Source organism: Rhinolophus ferrumequinum, chromosome 18, assembly GCF_004115265.2.
Source record: "Rhinolophus ferrumequinum isolate MPI-CBG mRhiFer1 chromosome 18, mRhiFer1_v1.p, whole genome shotgun sequence".
In the NCBI taxonomy this organism is placed as follows: Eukaryota; Metazoa; Chordata; class Mammalia; order Chiroptera; family Rhinolophidae; genus Rhinolophus; species Rhinolophus ferrumequinum.
The window spans coordinates 15108017-15120789 of NC_046301.1; the positions used below are offsets into that span (position 1 = coordinate 15108017).

At 34.0% G+C, this 12773-nt stretch overlaps 1 protein-coding gene across 11 annotated transcripts in view; it reads right to left on the bottom strand.

The window, feature by feature from the left end:
* ELF2 (E74 like ETS transcription factor 2) overlaps positions 1-12773 on the bottom strand; it is a 93285-nt gene that overhangs the window by 8836 nt on the left and 71676 nt on the right. For 8 of the 11 annotated variants that reach the window (XR_004425651.1, XM_033135033.1, XM_033135027.1 and 5 more), the window contains 3 exons: positions 5094-5207; positions 2892-3065; positions 581-667 (listed from right to left, as the gene is read on the bottom strand). Coding sequence is in view for 10 of the 11 variants with exons in the window: in XM_033135033.1 (XP_032990924.1) it covers positions 581-667; positions 2892-3065; positions 5094-5207 (375 nt within the window). In the remaining variant the exon portion in view is untranslated. The remainder of the gene's footprint in view (positions 1-580; positions 668-2891; positions 3066-5093; positions 5208-12773) is intronic. The other 3 variants (XM_033135024.1, XM_033135032.1, XM_033135026.1) reach the window with 1 other exon arrangement.

A 12773-nucleotide genomic window follows, 5' to 3' on the forward strand; every position in this document is an offset into this window, starting at 1 on the left:
AAGAGTAAACAATGACTCAATTTTTTTTTAATTGATTGGGAGAGAAATTATAATTTTCTTCTGTTTTTTTCTTTTTTAAGGAGGGCACAGCTCACAGTGGCCCATGTGGGGATCAAACCGGCAACCTTGGTGTTATTAGCACCACCATGCTCCAACCAACTGAGCTAACCGGCCACCTGACTCGATTTTTAATCCAGGTGTGACTATAACTTTAATTTTCACATTATAACATCCTGCCTCAATTTTAATAATACAAGACTGAAATTTGAATGTAAATGAACAATGACTCTTAAGAAGGGTGTTCGGCAGGCTGCACTTAGGACCTTTCAAAATATAAACACCTGCCCCCTTCCACGCCCCTGGTATATCTATGACTATAGGATCTCAGTGAAGTAGGGACTGGGCATAGATAATAGGAAAAGCTCCCACGTGATGCTGACACATCCCTTATTAAAAACTACTACCAAAGATAGTACTCCCACATGTGCATGTACTACAAATAATTTTCTTACAAATACAAAAATGTCACCTGACTGAAGAAAAAAATCATCTCACTTCCAAAATGGCCCTCCCACATTACCTTTTCCTTCTCTGGGTTTCTTCTTTATACCTAACTCAGGAGACCCATTGGAAATTGGTGATTGCTGGGTCTTTGGTTTACGGCCAACTGAAAAAATAAGATATTGAAACCATACATTGAAAACAGGAAAAATAATAGAAGCATGATTAGCAGACTCTGATAACAATTATTCATAAAACTGGACACTAATTTGTGGATTAATATACTCAGTGTATAGAAAAGGTTTCCTTTAAGAAGAGCATTAGAAGTACTACTGCAATTTTAGATTACAGCATTTTAGATATGGCAAATCAGGTACTACTAACCTATTATTTACATGGTTGGAGCCTCAATTTGCTAACCTTTTCCAATAACATGAAAACAGAAACAATTTCTAGTACAAACTTTTTTCCTGGTCTACAGGACTGTTAGATAAAACTTTACCTACCTATGGCAGAGGATCTGACAATAAGGAAAAGTAAAACATATTAAATACTCTACTGCTCTGAGCCAATCAATTCACCAGAATTTAAGCCTAAGTGTTTAAAATTCCTCACATCAAACATGCAGGTACATTATAAGGGTAAGAAAATCTTCCAAGTAATTATTTCTTGTGTCTGATTAACGTCTGTGCCCTTCCTTTTGTTTCTGCCAGAGGTTCTCTCAGACTAGCGTCCACAATGAGTAGAAAAGCAAGACCTATACTTCTCTAAACTGAAGGCGTAAGTCTGAAATGCACTGTATTCAGTCGTCAGCACTGATGGATGAATACTGGCAGAAAAAGGGAAGGGAAGACTCAACGAAGAGGTTGGGAACATTCAAGTATATTATACAACAGTCCCCCTTATCCATCAAGAATACATTCCAAGACCCCCACGGGAAGCCTGAAACCGTGGATATAGAACACTGTATGCTATCTTTTTTAAAGAGATTCACAACACATGTTAGTAATTATAAGCTTGGGAAATAAAAAAGAAAGAAGGCCCTGCTATTAAAACATAACTTACTTAACTGTATGTCCCAAATGTACTTAACCATAAATAAATAAATAATGGTGTTATGTTTCTAAATGGTCATTCACTAAGACCACCTATTTTCAAATATATATTAATATTAAACTGGCAAATTATTTCCTGATTTATATCAAACCACACAAGCTGCTAATACCATATATACCTGTTTATCTAGAGGTCTTGGTTCCCTAAATGATCCAAGCTTTTCGCGGTCTTTTCCATCTTCTTTTAAATCTAAAAATTTCTTAAGTATTTTGTAAGAGCTCCCACTGGATACAACCAGCAGTGGACAGTGGGTAAATAGGACTTTTAGTATGTATGTCTTTTGTTTTTAAACATTTACAGCAGGAAGTGACTCTTTGTTCTAAATTCTCTCTCAATCTTTCTCAATGTTCATATCTCTCTCAATCTATATATGTATTATCTGAAGGAAGACACTCTTATTCTTCAATTGTATCCCTCACAGAAATGAGCAGACACATGAACATCAAAGCAACTTAATACGTCTAATATATGACAGAAAACACCATTATTTTTAATACATCTTTTCCCTTATTTTTGCCTTTGATTCTTTTTCTATTCTAAAATGTGAAAAAAGAGGAATTAGATGAATACCCATTTACATAGGATTTCATTTCTTTCAAATTTTACTTTTGATTCAAACAGGAAAAGGATCCACTTGCTGCTCCCATTTTCTCAGGATGGTTGGAGATATGCTGAAGCCCTGTGTCCCCCACCCCTGGAAGCAGGAGAGCAGAAGTCTCAGCAGGAGTCAAACAGGAAGTGGAAATACTCCTTACCCACTGGTGAGTTTATTTCACTTAGAAGTACCTATTAGCAATTTTGGTATTTAAAAGAAGGTATGCAAAAGAACACTGACTGGGCTTTTATTTTAATACCAACAATAGAATAGGAAGTTTACAAAAAATAGAAAACAAGAATAAAAGAATCTTTTTTTTTTTTAAAGTAACTAAGTACCTAAAAGGATCAAAAAGTAGACAAATGTGCAGTGAATCTCTGATTTCCCTGCTGTGCCTCCAACACTTGTTATAATCTCATTTTCAGGCAACTACTTTTAGGGCTTAAACACTAACTCCTTTAAACAGTATCAAGATGTTACAACATAAAATTAAAATCGCAATTTGTTGATTCCTTGAGAATACCTAGTTAAGATAATATCATTGATTCTCTGAGAATATCTAGTTAAGATAACATCAATCATAAATCTACAGCATATTATTTCCTATATCCTATGATGGGAAAAACAATACCCAAAAAAATTGCACCCTCTTTTCCAGAAATTTATAAATATACTCTACCTTTTTTCTTTTTCATTGGTTCATGGCTATCCGGTGAAGTAGGAATAGGAGAGGTATCCATTGGTTCAGACTCTTCAGTTGACACCTCCACTACAGTTTCTGTAATGACATCTGGCCTCATAGCAGCATGGATAAATTCTGGAGTTGATACACAAGGAGGGACAAACACTTCCACTATAAAAAAAAGTTGAAAAATTATAATTTCCCACCCTTATTAATACTTCTTAATGTGGACAATTCAATATTTAATAGAGGTGAGTTTATTAAGAATTCATCAAATTAGGATAAGAACTTAATTTGCTGAATATGCAATCTGATCCAAAGTATGAGGTGTGATCGAAAATACGATGAATGCTGCTGCCGAGTGTCATCCAACAGAAAGACAAGGATCTTCAATATGGGAAGCAGCACGCTGAACCTTAGTAACGGTGTGTGACAAAGTTTCAACTTGTTCGGTGCAGTCGGGTGTGAGGCATAGACGTTTGAGTGAAGGTGCGTTTTAAAGTGTGCCGTGAATCATCTTCCATCACGACAATGCTCCCTGTCACACATTGCGTCTGGTACACGGCAATTTCTGTCAAAAACATTACGGTGTGTCCTCATCCACCTTATTCACTGGATCTGGCACCATGTGACTTCTCGCTCTTCCCCAAAGTCAAAATGATTCAGGTCATCGAGGCAGCCATGACAGCGCAACTAAAGACACTCACGAAAGAGGACTTCCAGAACTGCTTCAGAAAGTGGCAAAAACTATGGGATAAGGGTGTTCGAAGCAAGGCGGAGTATTTTGAGGGGGATTAATGGCAATGTGTCTTACTATAATAAATTTTTTTTTTAATTTAAACATTCACTATTTTTTGATCACACCTTGTATGTAAGGAAATAAAATGCAAAGAAAATCTACTTGAAGGAAATGTTAATCCTCTGGGTAAGAGTGTGATCATGAGTAGTCACCCCTCCATTCTTCACTTTTCTGTATTTTCAAGCTCGTTATAAAAGTCTTTGAATTATTTTGACAATTAGGAAAACATTTGAAAATAAAAGTGTAATTAAGTTCTTTAATAATGAATTTCCTTCCACATGCCCATCATTATTCTCTAACTGGGTACAGTATAAAATTTAAAACATTTGGTAAGTGTATTTTCAGTAAAAACTAAGCACTTACAGCTCATTTTAAAACATGAAGAAAAGGAAAATCTGCTCATTACAGCCCAATGAGTATCATCTTTCAGTATTTAAAATCCTGAATTTGGGGTCATAGAACAGTACATATAGACTGCTACTTGGTATTCTATTACATACAATAATGTTGTCCCAGCTTCCTTCCAACGTGCATGAATAATCAGAATATGAGATTTCTATTTCAATTAAGAAACAGTTAACATATTCATATACACTCATGAATTAACACACTGACCACTATGTCCTAATTTTCTTCTCATATCCGTGAATACGTGGGATTTCTATTGTACTTGAAAAGCCTGGGAGCTCTGAGTATTTATTGTAAAACCCTATAAGAAGGGCCAAACTTACTGCATCAAATCAAGTTAACATCTGAATGTTAAAATTAGGACAAATTAAAATTAGAACAAAATGACTCTCAAAGGCAGTCTTAAAAAGAAAAAGGGTCCAAAAGGAAAGGAAAACTCACAGCCTGACGGGAGTGTGAGGGAATGGTGGGAGCTATCTCCTCTCCACCATGGACGGTTCCCTGGACTCACTGCCCATTAATCACTGAATAAAGGATTGAAAGTGGTCACAGGAGGCAACTGCCCCCATCTGCCATTCGTGTAACAACTACTGTACAAAGGTTTATCAACTTCCCAGAGTTAAGGAAACAAGACATGATAGTATAAATAGCAACTTAATAAACTAAATTGGTGCAAAAGTAATTGCAGTTTTTACAATTCTTTTTAACCTTTTAAACCGCAATTACTTTTGCACCAACTTAATTTATTAAGTTGCTATTTATACTATGATATCTTGTCTGTCGGTCATTTTCTGTATCATTTATTATGAAAATTAAGTGTTTAAGACTTGGGAAACTTTGCCAAATAAAAATCAATTATTGCTATCACAGGTATTCATGTGTAATAGATCTTGATAACACCAACAATTCCCTTGTATTAAAAAAAAATTCATTCTAGAATCATGAAGTGATGTGACGTGTTTAATATAAAAAAGAATAGCTCACGCACATACCAGGACTTCTTGAATCCCTTAAGCAGGTAGGAGATTCCATATGAAGCAGGGCTTCGGCAGCTTCGATGGTCTTGTCTGTACAGTGGGCATTACTGCTGTGAACTGATGCTTCCACTGGGGGGGGAATAAGTTCTACTCAATTAAAAATGCACTGAACACATTACTAAATGAAAACAAATTACTACAGCAGAAATGAATATAAATTAACTCTCACGTGACTAAGGCATTGATACATATTAGTCTGCATAAATTATTTACAGAAATAATTTAAATACCCAAACAATCTAGTATTCATATTTTGCAGAATAAATGTTGAATATTGAGACTGATTAGAAATTACTGAGAAATTCCTGAATGTTGTCCAAAGGAAAACAAAGAAAAACCCTTGAAATTTGAACCCTGTATCAATTTCAAGCCAAAACTAACCTGGGGGGGGCAGGAGGGGTAGGATGACTGCAGATCAACAATCCATTTACGTATGTTGATATACTGCTACTACAATCGGGGGTGATAGCGATCAGAACCGGTCAGAAACAGCTATTTCTAAGTTAATTTAATCAATTAGTTCAATTCCTATAGACCTTCCTAGGTGAGTACATTAGCTTTAGCACCAAAGCACCTGGAATTTTCTTCACAATAACCTTGCTTTGCTCTCTTCTTCAGAACCTCACTGGACTTTTCTGGGTTTCACCCAAAAAGTATTTTTTTTTAATGTTTCTATGTTTGTTTGTTTGTTTAATGAAATTTTTCTAATTGTATCACCTTCTGTAACTCTCTCCTAGCATTTACTTTATGCTTTGCTGATTGAATTATTTGTGAAACAGTAAGGTGTGCAGCAGTGGTTTGAGATTCCACATCCAACGCTTGGGTTCTAGCCTCTGCCACTTAAAGTAATTTCCATTACCCTAGGCCAACAACTGGATGTCTTGTAAGACTCAGTTTCCTCATACAGTTGTGAGAATTAAGTGAGAGGTGATTCCCATAAAAAACATACACATAAATAAGAATTCAATAAATAGTGATAATTTATTATCACTCCTGTAAGATTATAGCTCTGAGATCGGGGGCGTATCTTAACCCACCTTTGTATCTGTTACAGTTCCTACCATAGACTGTCCATGTAGTACGCATGCAAGTATCTCTTTTATGTACTTGGAGTTAAGAACAAGCCACTGACCTTACAGACAAATTGGCAATTCAAGCACAAACTTACGTATTAATTTCACATTCTGATTTAAAATATTGAATATTTTACTTGGTAAGAGGTTCTGAAACATGAATATGTTAAGTTTTCTAATTTGACAGATTTTCCTCAAGATGTCCTCTAAAGAAACTAAAAGGAAATATTTATACAAATTCCATAAAACCATATTACAAATTCACAAGTTCTACACGCTAAAGACACGAATCTTTTAAAACTGTTTCCAAGAAACTTAATTGAAAAAAAAATTCACTTAGTCTCAAAACGCACCAAACGCTAAAGCCACGGCTTAACCGCCAGTCATTGGAGAGCATTTATAAAAAAATCCGGTGACTGTTTTACCACCTGTTGCACATCATCCACACTCTCCACCAAGGTACTGGGTCTCTCCAGTTGCTCTTTCCATTTATGGAAATCTGCTCAAAGCTAAACGGTTCCAGAGAGGCAGCCAAACCTCCAAGTAAATCTATCTTTAGGTGACCCTGCTTACTCTTATCTGCAGCTTCACTGAAGCAAAGGATTCAATCAGTCCTTCCAGCTCCACTTTAAGAAACTTACTGTTAGAGTAAGTATAAAATATATTACCATACTCAAATATTTTTTTCAAAGTACCTCCCTACAATACTCATATAAACTAAAGAACCCTGGAAAGCAAATTCTCAGGTTTTGAAAATTTATTCTAGGAACTTTATTCTCTTTCAAGTCTGCTTGTGTTGCAATTTAGCTGTTGTCTTAAGTGCTATTAATAAACCATCCTGGGTAAACTCATTCCTTATGTAATTGTATTAAGACATACCCTAAAAACTCTACCATATTGAAATCAGAGCTACAAGTATTTGATAATAATACAGCAATAGAATTTTATCAGATTTTTAAGTTATAAACAAAATGAAATTTGCCTAGGAGTTATATATTACGCTGCCCTGAGTTCTTATGTAGTTTGAGCTACATTTTCAAAACCGTGATTTCACGTTAGTTATGTCTGTGGAAATTATCTTCTTGCTCATATTTCTAATCTCAACAGATTATTTATTATTTCCCAGAAATATTTTATATTTACAGAGTAAAACAAATACATACAAACTTAAGAAAATTTACTTATACTTTAATATTCTATGCACAAACAAATGGTTGTTAAGCATTTACCATGTGCCAGACCCTATGCTATTATATAAACCTGAGATACAAGTGTGAATATCTTTGGCCTCATGAAACTTATACTAATAGTTAGTTAATAGAGTGTCAAAACATAAGCAGAAATAAAATATTTCAAAACTAAATAAAGGTGAAAAATAACTTAAAGTAACTATGTAAGCTAACAGCTGATTAGGAGAGCACTGATTTCTTTCTTTTTTTGATGATTACTAATTTTGCTTTGTGTAACTTTTATTCACTGACTAAAATAACCCTAAGCACATTAAAGGAAAAAAAATGAACACCTAAGAACTTACACTTAGATCAATTTACAATAATGTACCCATGATAGTTTCCAAGAATATTTCGGGCATTTGCTAAAAGTGAGCACAACCTCATTTTACTTTTGTTGACATAAGTCAACAGTAGTTTTTGATAACAGAAATTTAAATATTTCTCCTCTTCATGTTTCTGCAATTTTTAAAAAACGCTTTAATACTATTTTGTTCTGATCAATAATTCAAATACAATTTAAACTAAAAACTTTGCACAATTCTTAAGGATAAACATGAATTTAACATTGTTGTGCAATCAAAGTAAGCAAACTATTAGCCACGGTCTGAAAATTCCTTTTCTCTTTCTTAAAACTTGATTTAGTGGTGTCTTTCTAGACCTGTGTATGAAAAATATGGGAGGAAATAATAAGCAACTCTTTAAAATTAGAAACAATGAAGCTAAAATAAATCGGACAGATACTTTCTAGTTAGGATTAGAAATTCTACTGGTCAATACTCCTTGAAGAAATAAATTTCAAAACTATTTTAATCATAGTGCCAAAAATTAAACTTGCTTATGCCCTTTTTTTTACTATTAGTAAGAGTCTTCCTGTTCCATTTCTAGCTTTCTAATCAACTGGTGTTTGTATGGTAGACTATTCCAGACTCACTCAACAGCTGTTCCTAAATACCAAACTTGGTAATTAAGTCTGACAAGAGACATACCTCTCAGCTTTGCAGAGGAGAATGCTGGCAATGGATCTAGTTCATAACAATGTTCTCAAAGTCAAAAATAAAAATTAACAGCAATTTAATTTGAGAGCAACGGAAAAAAATTACAAAACACTTCATCAGGTGATAGTGGTATTCCCCAACAAGCAAGACCATAAACTAATATTATAAGGTCATCACTCAACTACCACACTTGACTTACCACAGCTTATCCTCTAATGCCCCAAGGCTATAAACATAACAGGTGAGTGAAGAATTCAAATGAATGCCATGAAAAGGGAGGAAAGATAATGGTCTGGACGCTCCATCTTTACCAGTTCGCTCTTAACTTTCTAATCAATATAGTTGTGTTATAAAACTTAAAAAAGATAATCAAATTTTCTTAAGTAGAGCTGTCCATTAAAAATATGACATGAGCTACATATGATTTTTAAATTTCCAGTAGCCATATTAAAAAAGTTAAGAAGGTGACATTAACACCTTTCATTGAACCCAGTACATCTAAGATACTGTCATTTTAACATGTGATCGATATAAAGGAGTTTTTTACTATTTCAGTTTTCACATTTAAATTAAAATTTTAAAAAATTAAAAAATCAGTTTCTCAGCCACATTTTACGTACTCAATGGCCTCATGTGGCTAGTGGCCACAGTATTGAAAAGTGTAGACTAAATAAAACTATTTCAGCTATTCTGAAACTTTTTTGGTAAAAGGACCCTTTTACATCCAAATTATTGAGGACCGCAGAGATTTTGCTTGTATAAATAGTCCTACGTACCGATATTTATCCCATTTGAAATTAAATCTAAGAAAACTTTAAAATGTTTATTCATTTAAAATAATAAACCCAATATTTGGAAATATATTTTTATGAAAAATCACCTTTCTAAAACAAATTTAACGAGCAGCTTTGTTTTGCACAGTTGTAAATCTTTTTCATACATGGTAGAAAAAGTTGGACTGTCATATTTGCTTCTTCATTCGATGTGTTGCAATGCTAAGTCATGTAGCCCTCCAGCAAACTCTGAACACTTGTGACAGTCAAAAGGTAAATAATGTCTTAATATTATTATGAAAACAATTTTGACTTCACAGACTTCCTGAATCCCGATTAAAATTTTAGTTTTTAAGAACTACAGCTGTAATTTTTTATCAGATGTAATTAATGAACACTCAAATTCTATCCTCATGTTTCTGTAAGTTTTAGCTTCTAAATACAAACATCAGTGTGTAGATGAAAAATTGTAATTCTATTTCCATAAGCACAACAGTACTTTGTAAACTTACATATGAAGGATTTTTTTAAAGCTTTTCATAAATATTTCTTTGCATCTTTTTGAACATTTAAGATATAAATAAGGAGTTTAAATAATTATCAAAAAACACTCTCCTGCCTGCCCTTTTCCACCAACCAAATTTGTTCCTAAAGGAAACTGTTCTATGTTCAATTATCCTGATTGACCACGCACTGATATTACTCTTTAACTCAGTTTTTATATGAATTTTTGTACTTAACTTACGCTGCAATGAATTCTGAAGAGTAATTTCTTAAAACACATTTTCAAGTGAATTTTTTAAAAAATTAATGCCATCCTACCAGTTATAGTTCAACACATCTTTTCATACCCTGCTCAACTTTTTTCAAATTAATGATCTTGTCAAGATTGACACTAGATACTTATATTAAATTAGAAGACTTTCAAGTTCAAATTTCACGATGAACTTTGACAAACCAGATATTTTTGTCAGTAAAAATACTTTGACTAAATTTCCAGAGAAATATCCCCCTTCCATTTAACAACCACAATAAAAGAGAACAAAACTTCCAGTGACCCTATTTCTCCATTCTAAAAAGGAGAGAGAAAAAAGTCAAGGAAAGTATACTCAAGATTAAGAAGGCAGAATATTTTAAAAGGAAAATCTTTCAGAAAATCCAGACCATATGTACACAATTTTTAAAATAAATATTAAGTAACATTAGTTTTTCCTATACATTCGTTTTTCCTATAATAAGCTACACACACACACACACACAAACACACAATGATCCTAAATTACAAACACACAATGATCCTAAATTATTAAATAAACTATATCACAGTCATATTCAACATCTAGACATGGCTTCGAGTTTCAATATGGCACAAAGGCTGGCTGAAAGAAATTAACCTCCCATTTTACGTTAACAACAATCTTTAACAACAATCTTACAGACATATTCACTCACACTGTGTCAAGAAATACATGAAAAAGAGAAGTCTTCACTTTCCATTAAGTATTTCTGAGCCACTCATAATTTTAGATCTTTGAAAGTTTAGAGGTCATCCAGTCAATCCTGAAGAAGTCTTGAAGAGGTTAAGCCACTAGTACCAGAGCTAGTTTGGTGACAGCCAGGTGTAGAGCCTCAACTCCTGACCTCAGAGTGAAGGCTCTTCCTCATGTATCATGTTGCCAATGAAAGTTTTTACCACAAAAATATTTTGTATGCTAAAATAAAAGTGATTTTTAATAAATATGCTTATTTATCTCATTCTTTACTCAAACTCTGAGAGCATAAATGGTGATAACTAAAACTAAAGCTGATAGCTAGTCCATTGTTATCAACTTTAAAGGAGGAAAATAAAAGCAAAAATATATCCTCTAGTACCTTAACATGTAATAATAGTAGTGGTAATTGTGCTTTATGCTTGCTTAGAAAGTTATGCTAACAATATTCAACTTAAGCTTACCTCCTCTATAAGTTTTCCTAAGTATCAATCATTCTACACTAATCATCAACCCACTATAACAATCGTTGTAGTTATGTTAACATTTACATATTTACGTATTACATAGATTTTCACCTGTCTCCTCAATCAAACTGTAAAATCTCTGAGGAAGAAATTATGTCTAACACTTGATGATTTCCTTCAAGGGAGTGAAAAGGTATCATTCTGTCCGTTATACAAATACAAACATTACAAACTACTACATCACAGCAAATTGCCAGCCATGAAAATTTAGATTCATGGTTCTTGATTTTCTGGGCTACCTTTCCTCCCACACTGTTAACTCACTGAATAAATCTTGGGTAAATCAGCAAAACTATCTCAAGTTTCCCTCTAAAATAGGGCTTGTAAAGGAGCTTCACATTACATGAACATGACTGAGGAAATAATTTGAAAACATTATGAGTAAAACATATTCTTTGAAGGACATTATAGCCATAAAGGAAACTCGGATTATAAGATGTGTATATACTAAAGAAATGCAGGACTGGAAATTAGCATTTAACTTATAAAAAACAACACTTAACAAAGGGAGATAAATTTTTTGTACTTTCAAACTGTAGACTGTCTATACTGTATTCATTCCAAGCAAAATGTCTGCAGATCACATACAGTTTCGCTGATAGTTCCAAAAGCTTATGAAAAAAATACCTTCCATCGCCAAAATTAAGCCTTCCACCTTTACAGTATTTTTCAAAATTCTAACTGCAGGGTTTAATCTAAAGTTCTCTTCGTATGTTCACAACCACTGGAAATATTCCTTGAAATGTACCTGTTTAACACTCAGAAATATCACTGACCCAAACAACACAAAGCCCAAAAATTCCTTCCTTTATTTCATATTATGTTATTAATGGACTGAACATACACAAAGGAACCAACGTCTCCGTGTACTCTCCCTTTTATGCACTAATACTTAAGTTCTTGCTCTGATCAGAAAATAACTGTCCAAACTGTTTTAATCACTACTCAGTAAAATTGTGATTTTTCTTTAGGACCTTTGAAACGGTTAGTATATTACATTTATATGATAAAGGTTGGTCACTCATGTGTTATACAATACATACGATTATAGTATTCCAGATTTTATTTGAACTTAAAAGAGTTGTTAAATTTAGACATAGAACACACGTATTCATGATGCCCCCAATCGAACGCAATCAGTTTCACCAACCAAACTACTAATTTCACGTTCCCTACCTAAAAACAATGGAGGGAAAACAGGGTAAGATCTTTTACAGCATAACTCTTTGGTGAATATTTCCCATTTTCCACTTCCCATCGATGGCGATAAGGAATAGAGCCCGGGAAAAGGAATGTGTATGTTTATCATTACACCAAGCAAATAGAATTCAAGCACTGCTACATCGATTCTACGCCCTCCCTGCGCTGTATGCTATTAAGTAAAGCTGCTTTTTCTGTGTAACTTAAGTCCGTGCCCTTCCGCTGCAGCAGTGGCGCTGCACATCCCCCACCCCCGCGGCCACTTCCGTGTTTACACTCGTCTTCCCTCCAATTCCATGCGTACATTGTCAGCTTCACTCCCGCCCAATCTTCATTGGCCCAGCG